Source organism: Macaca nemestrina, chromosome 2 (assembly GCF_043159975.1).
Source record: "Macaca nemestrina isolate mMacNem1 chromosome 2, mMacNem.hap1, whole genome shotgun sequence".
Taxonomy (NCBI): domain Eukaryota; kingdom Metazoa; phylum Chordata; class Mammalia; order Primates; family Cercopithecidae; genus Macaca; species Macaca nemestrina.
Genome location: NC_092126.1, coordinates 101,700,212 through 101,722,390, shown reverse-complemented (window position 1 = coordinate 101,722,390; position 22,179 = coordinate 101,700,212). Strand labels below are relative to the sequence as shown.

The 22,179-nt window shown below is 39.0% G+C and overlaps 1 protein-coding gene across 1 annotated transcript in view; it reads right to left on the bottom strand.

Annotated features, from left to right (window-relative positions):
• Positions 1 to 20,438, bottom strand: part of LOC105480209 (exo/endonuclease G) — a 29,016-nt gene extending 8,578 nt beyond the window's left edge. The window contains exons 1-5 of the mRNA XM_011738772.3: positions 20,246 to 20,438; positions 19,012 to 19,161; positions 15,307 to 15,446; positions 13,101 to 13,177; positions 9,891 to 10,005 (exon numbers count right to left, since the gene is read on the bottom strand). Coding sequence (XP_011737074.1) covers positions 9,891 to 10,005; positions 13,101 to 13,177; positions 15,307 to 15,446; positions 19,012 to 19,161; positions 20,246 to 20,408 — 645 coding nt within the window. The 5' untranslated portion in view covers positions 20,409 to 20,438. The remainder of the gene's footprint in view (positions 1 to 9,890; positions 10,006 to 13,100; positions 13,178 to 15,306; positions 15,447 to 19,011; positions 19,162 to 20,245) is intronic.
• Positions 20,439 to 22,179: the final 1,741 nt, after the last annotated feature.

Here is a 22,179-nt window from a genome sequence, read left to right as displayed (position 1 = left end):
AAGTTTATAGATACAAGTGTATGCATACATATAAAAATTTTGGCCCCACTAAATTCTTAAATTGGCAAGAATTTCAAGACAATTTTTCCAATTTATTTCACTAACAAACTATATTTTGCTTTCATCTAATAGATACACCAAAGATTTTTAGGTTTAAAATTCTACCTGAAATAAAGTTTGATTTGAAATATAATGCCAAATCTAACAAAAGCAGTATTATTATGGAGATATTTGTTAGTGAAACACAAAAATATATAAAAGTAGACGTCAGTTTGATATGCTTCTGAGAAAACTGAAAAACCATATGCTTCTCCAGAAATATGGATTCCTGGAGTCAATATTCAACTTTACATATACATACACAACACACAAACACAGTGAACTGCTTTCCTAACGAACAGTGTCTGTCAATCCCTGTTTTGAAATACAAGAACACAGAAAGCAGAGGAGAAAGGCCTTCTCAATGGTGAGCCACTAAAGGCAATAGAATTCATGTACTATGAGCTTTGGGGCTCTCTCCATCTACCACAAAAGATTAAAAACAAATGTGGTGAACATACCTGACAAACCAAACAGCAGAGCGAGCACTCAAGAATCAATCTGAATCGCTGTTCAGATCTTGGTTTCTGAACATCAGTCCCCACCAAAAAGATCCAGTGCTCCTTGGAGAAATGGCCGATGGCCAAGATGAACATGGAACATACATAGCCTTATGCCAGAAAGCAGGAAATGCTAAAAAATGATGAGGATGCATCAAAAGGACACAGGAGACACTTGAAGGAGCTCCCACTGGCTAAATCTGGGGCAATTTGAGCATCAAAATGAACAATCACAGTAAACATTAAAACTCTTTGAATAAAAATAAATCTGTGAGTCTACACTGATAATGAGAAGCTCTAACAGTGGAATGTCAACTAATAAATGAAGGAGTAAGAATTAGAAAGTCAACATTTAGCAACTATCATAGTAATAACTAATTCAGGCAAGAAATATCAATGGATACTAAAACTATTGAGTGAAAGTCTGAAGAGGAAAAAGATGCTTACATCACCTCAAAGTATTTCCACAGATTACTTACAAATTCCAAAGGGGGAAATGGTGAAGAAACCTGGTAGACACCACCTTAACCAAGTCAAGTTAAAATCATCAATAACCAGAGAAACTGATATTATGCACCTCCTGATGCGATGCACTGAGAAGGACACAAGATCACTGCTGCTACATTCTGCCAAAAACAAAACGAATCATGAGCAAACAGCAGACAAACCCAAAGGAGGGACACACTGTAAAACAACTGGCCCATACTCTTCAAAAATATCAAAGTCATTCAAGACAAAAGGCTGAGTCAGAAGCTAGTTCAGATTAAAGGAGACTACAGACATAATTAAATGCAACGCTCAATCCTGGTTGGATACCAAATCAGAAAAAGAAAAAAAAAAAAAGTATAAAGGATATTATTGGGTAATTTGTAAAATTTGAATATGGACTAAATGTTAGATAATATTTCCATATGTTCTTTCATGAATTTGATAATTATTCTGTGGTTACATGACAGAATGCTTAGGAGGAAAGGAACAAGATATTTGCAACTAACTCAAATGGTTCAGAAAATAAAAACAGGTGTATGCCTATCTATATAGGGGAGCACAAATGTGGCAAAATGTTAACAACTAGTAAATCTAGGTGAAAGATACAGGGGAGTTCTTTTTATTGTTCTTACAATCTTTCTATAAATTTGAAATTATTTCCAAATAAAACATTAAGAAATATTAACCTGCTAAAAGCAAAGACAAAAAAAAAATCAACCTGCTTTGCAAAAAACTAATAAATAGAGATTAAAGTAGCGTTTCCAGTTAAAAAAGGCAATCTGAACATGGGTTTTTGGTCCTCTCCTCTGCAAATTAAAAGGAAAATACTTATACACACACACACACACACACACATATGGATATCCGTATACACATTCCATATAAATATATGAAATGGCAGTAAAAAGGTATAAAAGTTCTGACAAATGACAGAGTAGTGCATTAGTAGACTAAGAACTACCGTGAACTTATGGAAGATGAAAGATGGATGTGATAACATTGCTAAGATAAAACAAACTGGAAAAAGCCAAAGCTGACATTAATATTTTTGCCACCCCTTAAGTAGTACTCCAGCAAATAAAGGGTATCAAAATCAAAGTGTGTGACTGAAAAAAATTCATCTGCAGAATTATCGTGCAACTCACAAAAGTAGCAGGCCTTTGTTTTACCTTCACATGAGGATAGAAAAATACTCTCTAAAAGAATGGGTCTCTCTCTCTCTGCGGCTCATGCCCTTCCTAGAGCTAGACACGAACTTGCCTGCCAACCGAGTGCCTGCAGGGCTGGAGAAATGGCTCTGTGCCACGGCCTCCATCCTGGGCAAACCCAAGGATGGGAGCACGGGCCAGGGAGCACAGGACGAGGGCAGCATGTGAACATGATGGGTGTGGCAGGCCTGACCATGGTGCTGAGTAGGTCCACTGAGCCCTGGGCACAGCTGTTCATCTCCTCCACCAGCGTGATGGACACCACTAAGGAGAACCGCAGCCACAGCACCCACTTCTTCGAGTTTCTCACTGAGGAGCTGGCCCTGGGCCAGGACCAGATAATTTTCCACTTTCCCCCGCTTGGAGCCCTGGCAGACTGGCAAGAAAGGGATGGTCATAACTTTTTAATGACTGGCCTCCAGGGATCCAGGGCATCTGTGAGCTGGCTGCCCCTTCCAGAGAGTCCTCCTGGCAGAGTGCCTGGTGTTACCAGCTTTGGGTAATTCCCCATGAGACATTCCTGTGACCTCATAATCCTCTTCTTCTCCATCCTCAAGTCAAATAAAGGGATCATCCTCATTAAAATAAAATAAAAATAAAAGAATGGTGCTATACATAAAACTATCCTAGAGAACTTGTCATACATAAAGATTCCTGAACCCATCTTCAGAGTTTTAGGACATTTTCAGACAAGCAAGGACTCAGAAAGGTTATCATCCATTGACTCTTCCAGAAAAAATTTGAGGATATACTCCACCAAAGCAAAAAAAGTTATCTATAAAAAAGGGTAGCCAGGTGCAGTGACTCATGCCTGTAATCCCAGCACTTTGGGAGGCTAAGGTGGGCAGATCACTTGCAGTCAGGAGTTCAAGACGAGCCTGGTCAACATGGTGAAACCCCGTCTCTACTAAAAATACAAAACATTAGCCAAACATGGTGGCAGGTGCCTGTAATCCCAGTTATTCAGGAGGCTGAGGCAGGAGAATTGCTTAAACCTGGGAGCTGGAGGCTGCAGTGAGCCAAGATCGCACCACTGCACTCCAGCCTGGGTGACAGAGTAAAACTCTGTCTTAAAAAAAAAAAAAAGTGGGGGGTTAGGGGGAGGGTGGAAAAGAGGGATTTAAGATAATATTTAAGAGGAAAAAGGAATTTAAGGACCCACTCTAGGAGTATAATAAGAAACAGAAGGACAGATACATAGATAACTTAAAACTAAAAAAGCTTACTGGGATTGCAAATGATCAGTTCTCAACTGATCATTGCCTCCTTGAAATGCTTTCTTCACTTGGCTTCTGGAACATCACTCTCCCCTAGTTTTTCTCCTACCTTAAAGGCTGCTGCTCTGACTCTTTTGCTGGATCTTCCTCTTCTTGACCTCTAAATGTCCAAGTGCTCCAGGGTTCAGAATTCAATCGATTGTTCTCTCCTGTCTATACTCACTTATATAATCTCATCATAGCTTTCAACATCATTGGTGTGCTGATCACTTCCAAGCACATCCTAAATCAGACCACTTCTCACCATTTCTAACATCACCATCCTACTCAAGTTATTATTTCTCATGTAGACAATTTCATTAGTCTCTTAACTGGCCTTCCAGTTTCCACACTTTCTTCTGTTCTTCACAAGAAGCCAGTGTGTGCTTTAAAAATGTAAACCAGATTATGCTACTAACCTGATCAAAACACTGTAAATGTCCCATCTCACTTAATACAATCCACATTTCTTGCCATCGCCCCCCTCTATAATTTACTTTCTTCTCCTCCTCGTGCTTACGCTGCTCTAGTCACACTGAGCAGAGCACTTGAATGTGCCAACCTCAGTTTCATCCGTGTATCTGCACCTTCTCTAGCTGAAAAACTTCATATGGCTTGCTCCCTCACTTCACTTAGGCTTCTGTCCTATCTCACTTCCCCTTGTCTTTCTTTCCCACCCTAATACAATCCTTTACCGTGCTTTATTTTTCTACGTGGCATTTTACTTACTATATATCTCCTCCACTATAATGCATGCTCCATGAGGGTACTCCTTTCTGCCTTGTTTACTGCTGTATCAGAAGCACTCAGAACAGCACCAGGTACCTAGTAAAAGCTTAGTTAAGTCTCTGTTGAATAAAAGGAAGGAAAGAAGGGAATGAAGGAGAAAGGGATGGAGGGAGGAAACAAGTAATTCAAATTAAAACAGAAAGTCAGAGGGCTCCAAGAATATATCTTCAAGAAAAAACTAACTTACCTTTTTAAAAAATCATATGATGATATGCTTAAATGACCTAAATTATCTGAATTAGAAAGTAAAAACATATTCCATTTTTAAAAAGAGCAATTATAATACACTGCCACCCTTACCTTCCACTTCTCAGTTTTTCCGTTGTTTGTGGTAATACTTCTCCTCTCAAGTGGCACAGATTTAATGATGTAGAATTACATCTACTTCCTTATAGGTCCAAACATACTACTTACACACTTATAATAATATAAATGTTGGTTAAATATTTTCCAATAGATCTTGGATTACAAACTCAAAGACCAACAAGGGCTAGACAGGAAATGTAAATGAGTAAAATGGGGCAGGTAAAGACTACGGTGAATTGAAGATGTGTGTTCAATCTAAGGAAAGGTTGATACTCTTGTCTAGTAAACTGGTTGCCTATGGGAGTATATGCCAATTGTTATGGAGTCATCTGATTTAAGAGAGGCTAAAATCTGGATTTATGTGAAATCTCCCAATTATTAAACATTATCAACTAATTAAAAAATAACATATAGTCAGGTTGGTGGCTCACGCCTTTAATTCCAGCCCTTTGAGGGGTGGAGGTGGGAGGATTACTTGAGGCCAGGAGTTTAAGGCCAGCTGGGGCAACACAGTGAGACCCCCATCTCTACAACACAAAAACTTAAAAATTAGCTGGGTGTGGTGGTGCATGCCTGTAGTCGTAGCTACTTGGTAGGCTGAGGTGGGAGGATCTCTTAAGCCCAGAAGATAAAGGTTATAGTGAGCTACAATCGTGTCACTGCACTCCAGCCTAGGACACAGAGGAAGACCCTATCTCTACGACAAACTTAAAAAAACATATATATATATGTATATATATAACATGAGCCAAATAAAATACCTCTACGGGCTGGACTTGCCATAAGAGGCCTCAGTTTACAAACCCTGCTATAGGCAAAACTCAGACTACATTATCATTAGCAAACATAAATGTAAATGCTACAAACCTTGACCAGTATAAATGATAGATCAAGATTAAAGGTTTAAGTATATTATGTAAAGTATATGATGCAAAGTTTACCAACAGAAGAACTAAGTATATATGACTAGCAGAGTATGGTGCAGTGCAAGAAGTAAACTTAATAAATTTCATAATTTTATGGAGATAAATTAACTGTTAATAAGTGACAAGTCACAAGTTAAAAATATATTTTAGTGCTCATTATTCTGAGATATAGAAATAAGCACCAGAACAAATAAAAACTGGACAGTGGGATAAGGAGTATAAGTGAGACTTTACCTTTTCATCCTGCTTTGTACTGTTTAAATTTCATTACAATGTCATATACTTCCACAATCATGTTTTAACATTTAGCACTTTTACCATTATGCACATATAATTGCATAATTTAAAAAATTTTTAAAGTTTAAATTCAAGGAAAGATAGTTTGCCAATTATGACTTTAATGCCATGAGCGAAAAAAAAGCATCAAGACTAAACCATGTTTAATATAAAGTATCTAATTTCACAAGTCCTAACATAACATGAACTCACAAACTCAAAAGCATTATCTCTACTTAGAAGACTACAAAGATTGTGCTTTAAAATTAATAAAGAGGCACCTGAGCTTTGGGCTTCTGTGGATAAGAAAGGAGAAATAAAAAAGAATCTTAGAAATCATAGGTTTATGAGTACATGCACCAAAGAATACAAAAAACACTGGTCTTCATTCTTACGTTAGCCTCCAAGGGAGTAATAGTAGCTAATATTTACTGAACATTTCCTATGTGCTAACTACCAAGCTAACAATGATACTAGCAACTCAGTGAGGTAAACACTACTACTATCCAAATATCACAGATAAAACTGAACTTTACAGAAGTTAGGTCATTTTCCCAGGACCACATGCAAGCAAGTATCAAAGCAAAGATACAAGGCCAGATCTGACATGAAATATATAACTATAACCACCCTGCCTTTCCTACTATTGCAAGGTAAAGGGATAAACTCCAAGTTAAACACCAGAAATTTCTTCTGTGGTCTGCTACCGGTAGGTCTGAATTTCCTTACCAATTCTAGTACCCTGTCCCATGCTTTGATAAGAGGAGACATGTCAAATTAACATCCTTTATAATTTGGTCCAAATTTCACTTTATCTTGCAGATATTATTTGAAAAATTCCTTGATACCGGACTGTGAACATTCCCCAATTTCAGTATAAATGAAGTTCCCTTTTCTCTTCTTTTAACGTTATTCTTTTCTATGGTTCTGAGGATTAGGAAAGTAACTACGTATACTTTCTCTGTCACGGTTTCTGTACTCCAGATAGACTGGTAGCCAATGCAACTGGAAGCAGAGAAACTCATTAGAGGCCTCTGCAATACTGCAGGTGTTCAGAGCTTCAGTATGTCTAAGTAAAAGTTATTTTAAAAAAAGAGAATTAATAAAAGTTATTGGTTCAAAGTAATTAAGAGTGAGAGATGACTGCCAGGATGTGAAATACAGGAGAGGAAGAAAGTAATCAAGAATATAAGTTTGGGGCATGCCATTTACAGTTCTGTATACCTTCCTCCCACATGACAGGTACTTGAAGATTTGCTGCACTGATGATTTACCGAATTAAAGATTTGCCAGTGTGAGCATGGATAGGTCCTATAAATTAACAGACATATGCAAAACTAACGATATGAGCTAAGAAGCCCAGAATCTGAAAGAGAATACCTAAGACCAGCAAGCCTTTAAAATAAAAACAAGAAACAAGACTATTACTCAAAGTATACTCTTCAGGAAGCTGATCTTCACTGACCTCACACGACTGATCATTATGACACTAAACAGGGTGGGGAGACGTGAGAGGTCTTTTGAAACTCTTCAAGGCTAGCTTGAACATGCTTGAGTATCATTTCACCGATAAACTATTTTAATATATCTTTTAATATTTTATTTAAATATCTATATAATATTTAATATATAATTTTTAAATTCTGAATTAATTCAAAGCTTAGGATTTGTAAGAACAGCACAAAGAACTCCTTCCTTTATATCCTTCGATCAGATTTACCAATTGTTAACCTTTTGTTCTATTTGCTTTATCACTCTATTTTCCCCAAGCTTTTTAAAAGTCACAGACACACCCTTTTACTTCTAAACACTTCAGAATATAACTTCCTAAGAGCAAAGATATTTAGTTAATCACAGAACAATTTTAAAAATCAGGAAATTTAATACTGAAAATACACAATTATCTAATTTACAGACCTTGAATGTTGCCAATTCTCCCAATAACATCCTTTTTAGCAACTTTTTTCTGGTCTAGGACCTAATCTAAGATCATACTCTGTATTTTGTTTGCATGACTCTTTAATCCATTAATCTAGAACAGATAGTTTCTCAGCCTTTGTCTTTTATGACACCAACACTTTTGTAAAGTAGAAGTCAGCTGTTTCACAGAATGTCCCTCAATTGGGGTATGCCTGATATTTTATCCTGCTCAGTGCATCACACTAGGAAGTACAGCGTATCACTAAGTCCCATCACTAGCAATACTAAACTTGATCACTTGGGTACGGGGATGTTTCTTCACTGTAAAGTTACTTTTTACTTTGTGATTAATAAATAATTTATGAGGAGATACTTTCAGACTATGTAAATACTGTATTCCTCACAAAACATTCACTCACTAGTTTTAGCTAGTGATGATTCTTGCCTGAATCAATTATGGTGATGTGTGCAAAATGATTTGTATAACTCTTTCATTCTTGCAAATTTATTAATTGACATTCTGTGGTAAGCCGAAGCTTTTCTTTACACCCTATATATTTACATATTTATTATGGATTCTTATTTAATTCAATAGGTTTATAATCCATTTAATTTTGATATTCAATAGCACCAGATACGGTAAATGGGAGCTCCTTCAAGCTGATTCACATGTCCTTCTGACATATTCCCACCCACCATTTGTCTGAGCACTTCCTTGGCTTACTCCTCTTCAGGTATACCACTTTGTAAACTACCAATATGGAAGGCTAGCTAAGAATTTCCCAGCAACATTAGATGTCTGAAGCTCTCACACCACTAATTACACTCTCCTATCTTTAATCTCTCTTTCAGTCTTAAAAGTGCTCACGTATTTTGCATATTTAAAAAAAGAAGCTTCTAGAAGAAAAGCTTTTCTTCCCATTTATTCAACTCACTGTAACACTGTAATCTGGTTTTTATTTTATTTTTATTTTTATTTTTTTTGAGACAGTCTTGCTCTGTCGCCCAGGCTGGAGTGCAGCGGCGCGATCTCGGCTCACTGCAACCTCCGCCTCCTGGGTTCAAGCGATTCTTCTGCCTCAGACTCCCAAGTAGCTGGGACTACAGGCACGTGCCACCACACCCAGCTAATTTTTGTAGTTTTTGTAGAGATAGGGTTTCACCATATTGGCAAGGCTGGTCTCGAACTCCTGACCTCGTGATCTGCCCGCCTCAGCCTCCCAACGTGCTGGGATTACAGGTGAGCCACTGCACCTGGCCTGCAATCTGGTTGTTATCTGGAACTTCTCCCTCTTCCTTACTCAAACAAGTTATTTACTCATGGTTACTCCTTCCTGTGTTCCTCTATTATTCCTCACTCCAACGGCTTGTATGTCTTAACTCATCTCCTTGCCTCCAATCTCTCCTTTAAATGCTCCCTTTTCCCACCTATCTCTTTACATGCTGCTGCCAGAATATTTTTTATAAAACCCAAATATCACATTTATCCCAGGCTTAAATCTATGACTTCTTAGTGCCTAAAAATTAAAAACCAAGTCTTCATCATAGAATAGAAAGTCGTGTATTATCTCACCCATCCACCAGTTGTTACAGAACTCTTCATCCCCCTTGAGCCACCCACACTGTTTTGCACCATAAGCTCCAAACTTTATGAATGATATATAAATCCCAAAACCCTGATGTTGACCACAAATGTCCTGTGCTCATCCTGCTCCATCCTCTGGAATCCTCAGGGTCCACTCCTGACTCTTAACTGTCAAGGTATAGCTCAATATCACTTCCTCTTTTAAGCATTCCGGACCCATATGAGTAGAGCCCATCAGTCCTTTCACAAGACCACACCGTGTTTATCTCTATTACAGCATGTCACACTTTAATGTAATTGTTAACATCTGTCTTCCACTCTAAACTGTGAGTTCCTTGAAGTCAATAGTTGCTTTTATTCATCACTATATGCTCTATGCCTATCACTCCTAATAGGTGTTCAATAAATATTGTTGAATAAGTGAAATTAAAAAGTAGAATGCAAAATTTTTTAAATGATAAAAATAAAAAGCAGAATGCAAAGTGAGATTATAATATCATACAGATAACATAAACCTGACTGTTAAACATCCTTACCTGGTAACTAACTACTTTTTTTCCATCGCTTCTAGTCTGAGGTAACGTCAAAGGCCCAGATACCACCCAAACATCTTCAAACCTTTCTGTCAGTTCTCGACAGTACATTTCTATTCTGAAAAACAAATCAAAAAAAGTATGATATTCTCACATATATACGTGTAAGACAGCAGCAAATCATATCAATCCCTACGAAAGATACCAAGAAAAACTGCATTTGAGAAATTAACAAGAACATAGCACAAAACATTATAAGCATACAAACAATTATTTTCCCAGTTTGCTTACTGCGCAGAAAAACCTTAAAAATCACATATACTGACAAAACTGTCTACATTTTTCTTCATGTGCACTCAGAGTACATTCTGGAATTCAAATTTCATGAACTTAAAACTTTTTTTATGCCATAATTCCCAACCAGCTTTCAAGAATTATATATCATTCCAACAAGATGATATACTTTATTTAACCATTCCTCTTGCAGGACGGTTGGGCTTATGTTAACATTTCTTAAATAATGCAACACTGTATCAATTCCTTCAGATAAATTTCAAGGACCAGAATTACTGAATGTATTTATTTTAACTCGTCATCATATGTAAAACTAACATTTTTTAATAGGGCTATATCAATTTACTCTATAAGCTCCAAAATACAACAGTAGTTTCACAACAATCTTTATAATGCTGGGATTTATCATTTAAAAACTGTTTTTGTCAATTTACCAGATAAAAATGGCAAGTATTTTTTTTCTTTTTTCTTTTTTTGAGATGGAGTCTCACTCTGCCGCTCAGGCTGGAGTGCAATGGTCCAATCTCAGCTCACTGCAACCTCAACCTCCCGGGTCCAAGTGATTCTCCTGCCTCAATCTCCCGAGTAGCTGGGATTACAGGCGCCCAAATGGCAAGTAGTTTTAATATGTACTTTCTTACACTGCAGTTGGAAGATTTTTTTTTTTTTTTGAGACGGAGTCTCACTCACTCTGTCACTAAGGCTCAGCTCACTGCAACCTCCGTCTCCTGGGTTTAAGCGATTCTCCTGCCTCAGCCTCCTGAGTAGCCAGGATTTTAAGTGTGTGCCATCACACCTGGCTAATTTTTTTTTATTTTTAGTAGACACATGGTTTCGCCACGTTGCCTAAACTGGTCTCTAACTCCTGACCTCAGGCGATCTGCCCACCTCGGCTTCCCAAAGTGCTGGCATTACAGGCATGAGCCACTGCGCCCGGCCCAGTTGGAAGAGATTTCTAAATGAGAGATAACAATGCATTTCCTCATTCCTCAGTTTCTTATCCAAAAAGTAAAATCCAATTATTTTTATAGGCTGGTATAAGTGCAGTGGTTTACAACTAATTGTTCACAACCGGTTATATACTTCCTTGTTCCTTCTCTACTCCCACTGCTTCACTTGACTGGCCTTAAAAAATTTTTTTTAAATTATTTTTAAAAGAATATATATATGCCCAATTACAAGGTAAAGTTTTCCTCCCAGAAATTTATCTCTTGGGAAAAGAAAATGTTAAATGCTTCCACAGGTATGCAATCAGCAAATCCAGAATATGGAAAGGAAATTCTAGGACAAACATCCTAGATCTTCAACAGATAATTTGAATGGGGGGGGAGGAAAGAAAGGGAAACTTACAGATTAATAGGAACTAAAGAGATATATCAACCAAATTTTTGTGTCTATCTGGTTTGAATCCTGATTCAAACCAACCAACAACAACAAAAAATCAAAGACAACCAAGAAAATTTGAACTGACTATAAAATTGGTAATAAAGAATTATTGTTAAATTCTTTAAGGGCATTAATAATACTGTGGTTATATTTTAAAAGAATCCTTATATTCTAAATATATATAACAAAACATTTATGGATAAAATATCTGTAATCTGCTAAAAATAATCTGAGTGTGTCAAAGTGATGGTATGTAGATGAAACAAATGTCGCCATGACTGATAACTGCCGAAGTCTCTCGTTGGTGCAGGGTGCTCTCTTCATTATTTTAAACCACAAAGTACTATATGGGGAAAAACACAACAGCCTGAAAGAACCTCAAACTGTTAGTTTTAGATGCATAAAGAAACCACCTGACAGTGTCAGAAAAATGTAGAAGGCCCAGATTATTTTATAGTTAGGTTCTATCAAAAACTGGTTAATAGTGGTCAGGCGTGGTGGCTCATGCCTGTAATCGCAGCACTTTGGAAGGCCAAGGTGGGCAAATCACGAGGTCAGCAGTTCGAGACTAGCCTGGCCAACATAGTGAAACCCCATGTCTGCTAAAAATACAAAAATTAGCCGGGTGTGGTGGTGTGTGCCTGTAATCCCAGCTACTCGGCAGGCTGAGGCAGGAGAATCGCTTGAACCCGGGAAGCGGAGGTTATAGCGAACTGAGATCGTGCCATTGCACACCAGCCCGGGCAACAATGTGAGACTTTGCCTCGGGGGAAAAAAACAACAACAACAAAAAACTGGTTAATAGTTATATTAAACTATGCCCCAATTTTTTTTCAAGTTCAGGAACTTTTTTTTTTTTTTGAGATAGGGTCTTGCTCTGTTGTCTAGGCTGGAGTGCAGAGGCACAATTACCACTCACTATAGCCTCAACCTCCTGGGCTCAAGTGATTGTTCCACCTCAGTCTCCTGAGTAGCTGGGATTACAGGCATGGACCAACACACTTGGTTCATTTTTTAAATTTTTTAGTAGAGACAAGGCTTCAGTACGTTCCAGGTCAGTCTCAACTCCTGCTCAAGCAATCCTCCTGCCTCGGCCTCTCAAAATGCTGAGACTATAAACATGAACCACAGACCCTGGCCTAAAGCTCAGGAGCTCTTGAAATACAAAACTGTTTTTTTAAAAAAGCTAAGAAATATTGGAATACAAGAGAAAATAATAGTGTTCACTGAACATACTCAAAAAAGATGCTGCCTCAATTACTAAGATTATTATTTTGAGTCATTTCTTTTGGAACTTGACTTTTGAATAGTGGCAAACATGATCAAAAAAGCAGGCTATGTTTTGAAGTCTGATCTTCTGTAGAAGATTGAACTCCCAAAATACAGCAGAGAAAACTGGCCCAAAGTACTTACCTTCAGAGGCTTAGCTTTTGAAAAATAAAGACAGAAACAGCTAATAGGCACATTAGTACATTGTCCTGTCACTTCATTTATCTTCCACAGAATCATGTTTTTAAAACTCTCATCCCTCACCTGTTCCAATATCCAGAATTATTATCAAAATCCTGAGGCACAATGTTAGAAAGGTAAAAGGTTTCAGCCATGGCTTTCTGTAAAGAAAGAAACATAGTAACTTGCACTGAAATGTTTCCTCTTTAAAATACATTTTATTAAAAAGACACACAAAAAGTTTCCTATTTATACATTAGTGCGAGGCAATTATTGACTACTTGTTTCAATAAATGAAAGCCATAATTATTCCAGGACAGAAAGCTCTTATAATAATTATTCAAAATGAGGACTACAAAGTAAGTAGTTAGCTATGCTTATCGATGATAAAATCCAAACCTATAACGTGAATTCTAAGAACTAAATATTTCCAACACAAAGCTTAAGGGCAAATTCTGGTTTTAAGCCTCTGGCAGAGTTTCTCAACAGAGATCAATTTTCACAAAAGTTATTTTAGTACAGTACAAACACACTAGTTCAAAAGTGGCAGAGAAAACGTCCTTGTTCTTCTGAATATCTGGCCACTATGTGTTCATTCACTTCACATTTCTGACCCAAATACCCAAGGCTCTACCTCACTGTAATTTCTTCACTGATCTATACTAACTGCCAATGCTACAAGTACCTTCTCTTCAAGCAGTCACTCTCAATCTTGGGTGCACACTGGAAAAATCTTGGAAGCTTTAAAAATATTGACATTTATGCCTGGGTCTCATCCCTGAGATATTCCAATTTTATAAGTATGAGGTTCAGATCTGGGCATCAGGATTGTGAAAACTTCTCCAGGTGATTATAATGAGTGTCCAAGGTAGAGAATTACTATCTTAATGACATAATCACCAATAGTTCACATAACAAATGTCAATATCATGAAAGACACTCCTCCACTTTTTGGCAGGAAAAGCATTCTAGATTAAAGAAGACTAAAGAAATATGATATAACTAAATATAATGCATGATTCATGATTGAATACTGAATCAAAAAAGCTATAAAGGACATAATTAGGACCATGTGGGAAAGCTGACTATACATTGTATTTTAGATATTACTGCACAAATATATAAAAATGTATTAATATACACTTCTTGATATACTTGTATTTATATATATTATATTCATATATACAAACATCCTTATTCTTAGATGATGCATACTCCTGAGCAATCTATTTAGAAATAAAACATTATGTCTGCAACTTTGTCAATGGTTGCAGAATTTACATATGTATACGTAAATGTATCAATATGTTTGTATTATTTTTTCACCTTTTCTATGAATTTCTACAAATTTTCTGCAAATTAAAAGCATTTTTCAAAATAAATTAGCCATGCATGGTGGCACATGACTGTAGTCCTAGTTACTCGAGAAGCTGAGGAAAGAGAACCATATAAGCCTAGGAGTTCAAGACTACATTGAGCTATGATTCCACCACTGTACTTCAGCCTGGGCATCAAAGCGAGACTCTGTCTCTAATTAACTAATTAAAAATAAGTGAGTAGCCGAGCACAGTGGCTCACGCCTGTAATCCCAGCACTTTGGGAGGCCGAGGTGGGTGGATCACCTGAGGTCAGGAGTTTGAGACCAGCCTGGCCAACGTGGCAAAACCCCCCATCTCTACTAAAAATACAAAAATTAGCTGGGTGTGGTGGCAGGCACCTGTAATCCCAGCTACTTGGGAGGCTGAGGCAGAAGAATCACTTGAACCCGGGAGGCAGAGTTTGCAGTGAGCTGAGATCGTGCCATTGCACTCCAGCCTGGGCAAGAGAGAGAAAGACTCCATCTCAAAAAATAAACAAACAAACAAACAAAAATTAGCTGAGCATAGTGATGCACACCTGTAATCCCAGCTACTCAGGAGGATGAGGCACAAAAATTGCTTGAACCTGGGAGGCAAAGGTTGCAGTGCACCGAGATCAAGCCACTGTGTTCTGACCTGGGCAACCGAGTGAGTGAGACTCCGTCTCAAAAAAAAAAAAAAAAAAAAAGTGAGTAGCTTCAGCTCCCAGTGGCTTTCCAGTTCCCTTCATATACCACTTAGTTTTCCTCATTCAACCTGTTTAAAAATGTCTCAGCATGTGATTGAAAGAAGAGAAATAAAGTCAGGAAGAAAAATAAGAGTATGGAAATTCTCAAGTTTTAAGGTTTAGCTCCTAGGTTTTTAATCTCTAATTCCTGTTGTATGTATAACATCAGCCCCATATTTCCATCCCTCCCCCAAAGTATGCCTACACTTGAAAATTTGTTATTTCCTGCTGGAGCCATGTGTCCTCGTGACCACCCACTTCCAACATAATCTTCATTGAAGGCACTGAAGGTTGGAGGGATATTGGGATCAGGCTTAAATTTACAATGCTTTCTGTCTGCATCACCTGAAGAAAAACACACAAAATGGGTATATTATCAGTAGACAAATATCCCTCAAGATTCTCTAAGCAAGGCAAGCTGGCTGCTACTGGCTGGTATCTCTTCAAGCAATTAATATTAGGGACTGCATGCATGTCTCAAGTTCCTGGGATAGTTCAGATACTTCATCTGAATTTAGAAAGTACTAGTCTAGGAAAGAATGCTTTTCATACAGTGTAGCTATCTCCTACAATTTTGACTCTGGCCTTTCCAGTTTAAGAAAAACTCCTCTGAATAGTATTTAAGTAAAAACAATCAACAATCAAAACGCTAAACTATATAAAAAGCTTGGCTACTAAACAAATGCTTGTTTTTTAAAAAAGACACCCATGTATTGTATTTTGTATGACTGTATTTGACCAGTTTATGTGTACTAAAATAATGGATATATATAGACACGAAACAATTTGTTCTAGGCAGGCACAGCCTTGGGGAGAGGAGTGTCTCTGATATCTTGCTTACTGCCTCTTGAACCATGACAAAATAAACATTTAAGTTATGAGCTCCACCCAGAAGTTTCTAAAACAGAGTATCTTAGTACCACATAGGAAAGAAGAAATCTCAGATTTTATTTATTTTCTGACACCTCCAGAATGGTTTGTCACAGAGAACATTAGCAAATCCTAACACTACCTACTGCACTATCGTGAGGTGAGACCTTCTTAAACTACAAAAGTTATGACAACAAATGAAACATACTCAAGACTGTTATTCAAAGAAGTGTAAAATGGAGAACAGTGAAGTCACTGATTCCAAGGTGATTTCATCCAGCCAAGAAAAACTTAGTATCAGATCCCAAAGTTCACAGTAAAGTGTCATATACGTAAACTTTTTAGAATCACTTTATAAAGAATACAGGAAAATTATCATTAGTAAATTTCTAAGTGTCATTACCATTGGAATCACTTCCTTCTACAGCTAGTTATTTTTGGCTGGTGCTCACTGTCACATAGAAGCAACTTGTAGGAATTTCCAAAGGCCTAAAAAGATATCTTCCTTGAGAAAAGATGTAAATTTACTGCTGTAAGGTGTCTAGCAACATTACCAGTGGAGAACCATATTAAACCATGCTCAGGGATTAAGGTTCCCTGATCTCCTCTCGATGCACAAATTTGGGCTATAAGTCTGCATGATAGCCAGTTTTTGACCTTACCTTCTCTGGAACAAAGCTTTTATCTTTCTTTTGACCTTTCTCTGTTCAATGCCAAGACAACCTTCCATGTAGTCCCCAAGAGTGGGCAGGGAAGTTAGTTCTAGTTCACTCTTGCCTGAGGATGTAGCCCTTTGGAGTTCCAAGGTAACACAGGAAGGGTCTCCTACACTGCAGGACCTACAGGACAACCTACCTTGGGTGAGCCTTAGGTCTTTCCTTCAATCCTCCTCACCCCATAATGCTGTGAATTCAAAGGCAAATGTGGTTTCGGTTTGCCAAGACTGCGCTTACCTCTTTGGATTCTGGCTTTCTCCCATAAACACTAGCCTGGCAATTCTCCACTATGCTGCTGGCTCTTCATTTTTCGTAAGTGATTTTTTAAAAGATACGCTTTTAGTTGGGCATAGTGGCACATACCTGTAATCCCAGCTACTCAGGAGGGTGAGACAGGAGGGTCACTTGAACCCAGAAATTGAAGACTAGCCTAGGCAACATAGCAAAACCCCATCTCAAAAAAAAAAGTAAAAAAATATAAATATGTATATACACTTTTTATATACTAACATTTTTGGTTTTCAGCAGGAAGATTCCATCTGAATAACTCAGTCCATCATTACTGAAAATAGAAGTCCTTTTACATTAAAATCAAGTAAAACACAGGTACATTGCTCCCTATTTTCAAACATTAATTGGCTCTATTTTATTGCCTCAAAAGTACACAGCTCACAAGATTTATTATACAATATAAAATGCCCAGGTTTTCTTATATGCTGGATAAAGTTTTCACTTACATCAGTTTCTCTCTAACAGCAAGTACATTCCAAGCCTCCTGTTATTCTGCTGGTTGCTATGCACTCTAGAATGGCACACACTTACTTTAATATCACCATTTTAATATGCACAGCCATAGCACACATTTTAAAGCAAAGGAGAATATGTGGAACACATAGCAAATTAAAAAGCAAATAACAAAAGGGAACAAAACAACTGTGACAAAAGGTAATCTCCTTAATAAATAAAAGAACTTCTAAAAATAAATTCAAAAGAGAATGCCCCAACTGAAATGGGTAAAGAATAACTTACCAAAAAAGACTAATTCACAACATGTTAACTCTCACTAATAATCAATAAACACGAGTAAAATCAGCATTAAATTGGTAAAGCTGAGTAATGCTGACCATGGGTGAGGGTTGAGAGAGAGAACAAACAATGATGGTAGGAGTGTAAACTTGAAGAATCTACCTAGAAGCCAATTTGACATTAATTATCAAGATCTGGTAATTCTACAGGACCCTATCAAGACATAAGGACATGTGAATAAAGTGACACACCTGCCTATTTCTCCATCCTCATTTCACATCACCTTCTCCTTCATTCACCTACTGGCACTCTTTCAGTTCCCTAAAAGAACAAAACCCCTCTCCATATTAGGGGCCTCCAAAGATGCAAGTGTTCCTTTCTTTCTAGAATGCTCTTCTCCACATCCCATGGCACATTCAACTCCCTGCCTACGTAATTTCCATTCACTCTTCAGTCCACTTTTTCAGAGAAGCCTTACTAATCAAAATCAGGTTCTCCTGTTATAATCTCTCATCACACTTTTTTTTTTTTCGGAGACACGGTCTCCCTCTGTTGCCTAGGCTGGAGTGTGGTGCTGCACTCTTGGCTCACTGCAATCCCCACCTCCTGGGCTCAAGAGATCCTCCCATCTCAGTCCCCCAAGTAGCTGGGACCACAGAGGTGCACCACCACGCCCAGCTAATTTTTGTATTTTTTGTACAAACGGGGTTTTGCCATGTTAGCCAGGCTCATCTCAAACTCCTGAGCTCAAACGCCTCAGCCTCCCAAAGTACTGGGATTACAGGTGTGAGCCACCATGCCCAGCCTCTCATCAAACTTTTTACTGTTCCTTAATTATACTACACTAACTTGCAATCACTTCCTTTGGAAAAATTATTATAATTATACATTCATAATTATTTGTTTGATAGGTCAACCTACTCTCCCAACTCAAAGTGTCATGGGGGTAGAGATCCTCTACTCAGGTCACACATAGGTCCCCAAGTGTTATCACAGTGCCAGACAGATAAATATTTGTTAAGGTAAAACTGAATGGTGCTCATTGCTGTAATATTTATGACAGAGCCTCCCAACTAGTGTGTCAAGATATGGATATTTTCCGCCCTGAAACAGCTGGAAAGGGTCTGGCTTACTGGCTGCCAGGCAGGGTTGATTTAACCAGTAAGCTATATAAATATAATTTTCTACATGTGCTATGATATGAAAAAGGTTGAGAATATTAATAATCATCTCTGTTTTACATTTGGAGACATCTTTCATAAATACTGTCACTTCAATTTTTTTGTCCAACCACCTACCCATTATCTTGCTTTTGGAAATATGTTCAAGAACCCATCTAGGCACCCGCTTTGCCTGATCATAAGACAAAGCGTGATTAGTGTAACACCTTGTCTCTGTTCCAGTTAAAGGGAATCCAAATTGTTCCAAGACAGCCTTTTCCGCAGATCCTAAAAATGAAAACAAAACAAAACAAAACAAAAACACAAACACACAATTAGTGGCTCTTAAGAACGAAAGATTATAAGGAAAAGGAGAGCGGTGTGATTTACAAAGGACTGGCTCAAAAGTCTAATCAACGAGAAAATCTCATTTTTGCAATTATGAGATGAAGAAAATAGTAGACAAAGTACGGATTTGCCTATAATGAATGAATAAACTGCAGCTACAGCGTTAACTTTTGAATAAAGACTTGATCTTATTAGTCTTTCACATCAAATTTCCAAATCATCTCTGAAGCACTGATATGTGTGCTGTTGCAAGATGACAGAAAAACTGGTACTGTTTTTCCGAGTGGGAGAAACCAAGCACACAATCAATAGTGAGTCGGTTTCGAGATAATCCTCCCCTGATGCCTTCTCAAATCCTCAACCCACCAAGGGGGTAGTTCTCTTGCTAGATGCCAAGTATCCAAAGGAGCAAGTTAAATTGGCACATCCACAAAGTGTAAGAAATGAGCACGTCTTAATTTTTTTTTTTTTTTTTTTGGTCAAATGTAAGGTACTCATTGCAACATGAGTTTTTATACACTTTGGAGAGATAGCAGGTATTCTTCAACTGAACAATGACGAAAGAAGGGCAGTTAACTAATCTACTAAAACTATGTATTAATTTATTCCTTCATTCATACTTACTGAATGCCAATTATGTACCAGGTACTGTGCTGGTTAGATGATGGAGACCAAAACAGACATAGTCTCAAGTCTTACGGAGCTAACAATCTTAGTGGAGGACACAGACTTTTATTAAAACATAGATATCGCGATGAGTAATTTGGGGGAAGAAAGTCTGGCGGGGGTGGCTCTGTGAAGAAAACTAAGATGCCCGGGGTAAGGAAGGACATGAGGGAAGCCGGCCAGACGCGAGGTGGGGAAAGGAGGCCGAGCCGGGAGAAAAAAGGTCAGAAACCAAGGGCCGGGTTCGGGGCCCAGCAAACGGTGAAGGCTGTCCGTCAAGCACTGCCATTCACATTCCAGGTAGAAGTCGGAGCCTGAAACCTGGGCCAGGGAAGGGAGGACGGGCCCACAGACTTACCATCCGGCTGCTTCCCTGTCAACGCTCCCTCAGCGCCCTGACTCCGGAAGAACTGCAGGGCCGTGAGCCCAGCTCCCGCAGCGCCCACTACAGCCCCGGCCACGAAGCCACTCAGAAAACGCCGGGAGCCCCGGAGGCGGGAAGCGATACTCTTGGTAGCCATCTTGCCCGAGGTACCGGCCTTTTATCACGGCGCATGCGCGCGCAGGCCGGCCCCCGTCCCGCCGCCCGCCGAACTGAGGGCCTCGTACGCCCCCTGGTGACAAACCTGGATGCCCTGGCGCATCCCCGCTTCATCCCTGGTCCACTGGGCGGGGCGATGGATGGGGAATACGATATCTAGACGGTTTAGTGGTGTGCTATGTATAGTCTTGAGAAGAAAATGCCTTTAGTCCCATTTAACAGCTGAGTAAACACTTGCATATGGTTACACTAAGGTCTCCAGAGCCGATATTCCAACTCAGGTCTATTTATTTATTTTTTTAGCGACAGGGTCTCTGTTACGCAGGTTGCAGTACAGTGGAATGATCATAGCTCATTGCGATCTCGAACTCCTGGGCTCAAGCGATCCTCCTGCCTCAGCCTCCTGAGTAGCTGGGACTACAGGCACGTGCCACACTGCCTGGCTAATTTTTTTTGGCAGGAGTGGGGGAGTAGAGAAGGGGATCTCCTTATGCTGCCCAGGCTGGTATCCAACTTCTGGCCTCAAGCAATCTTCCTGCCTCGGCCTCCCAAAGTGCTGTAAGTCCAGGTGTGAGTCACTGTCCCCAACCTTCTCTTTTAAATTGGAATAACAATACTTAGACCATAGCGTTCTTGTGACGATTAAAGGAGATGACACATGTAAAATGTTTAGGGAAGTACCAGGGGCATGTCGTTAAGTGCTCTGTAAATGTTAGAAATGTTTGAGTCATCTCTACTCTTTGTCTTGATAGAATATAAAATCCAGATTGCTGAATGCCTGCTGGCAAAGAAAGGATAGATAGATTTCATGGACTACCACTCACAAATAAATGAGTTCATTTTGCAGCACAATCTCCAGCATTCCGTGTGGACTTAGTTCTTAGTAGAACTTTCAAGTTTCCTATTTCTTAGAAAACTGGTAGGAATAACTTTCATCTGATCCCACTGATGATTCACTGACCAGGAGGCCACTTCTAACAACCTACTGAAGTATGCACATTATTTTGACAGCCTCAAATGGGAAGTTACCCCCTTGCTAGGAATACCTGTTGTGAAGGACCCTGACTGGTTAAGCTACATCAACCAGAGTCCTTCCTAGGGATTTTGGATCTAGTACTCTCTCTGGGTAGCAAAGCTGTGATGTGAAACTCTGGCACTGGGCCAGGCACAGTGGCTCATGCCTGTAATCCCAGCATTTTGAGGGGCCGAGACTGGAGGATCACCTGAGGTCAGGAATTTGAGACCAGCCTGGCCAACATGGTGAAACCCCACCTCTACTAACAATACAAATATTAGCCGGGCGTGGTGGTGCGTGCCTGTAATCCCAGCTACTCGAAAGGCTGAGACAGAATTGCTTGAACCCAGGAGAGGGAGGTTGCAGTGAGCTGAGATCGTGCCACTGCACTCCAATCTGGGCAATAGAGTTGAGACTGTTTCAAAAAAAACAAACAAACAAAAAATGCAAACCTCTGGCACTGTCTACAGCCTTGTTTCCTGCTAAGAAGTCAAAGGAGCAGATACATCTGGTCTTGCTCTGAGCAATAATGGAAGAAATACCAGGACACAGGTGGAGAAGGCCTGCAATGCTGTGACCCCAACTCCCAAGGCTCCTGAAGCCCACATACATCCTGCCTTTCTGAAGGCTTGGCTAGTCATTTCCCCCAGAATCCTTTCAGTGAAACCCCCTTTTTTGTCTAATGGTTTCTGTCACCTGCAATCAAGGATCCTGAAAAATACAACCAGACAACACT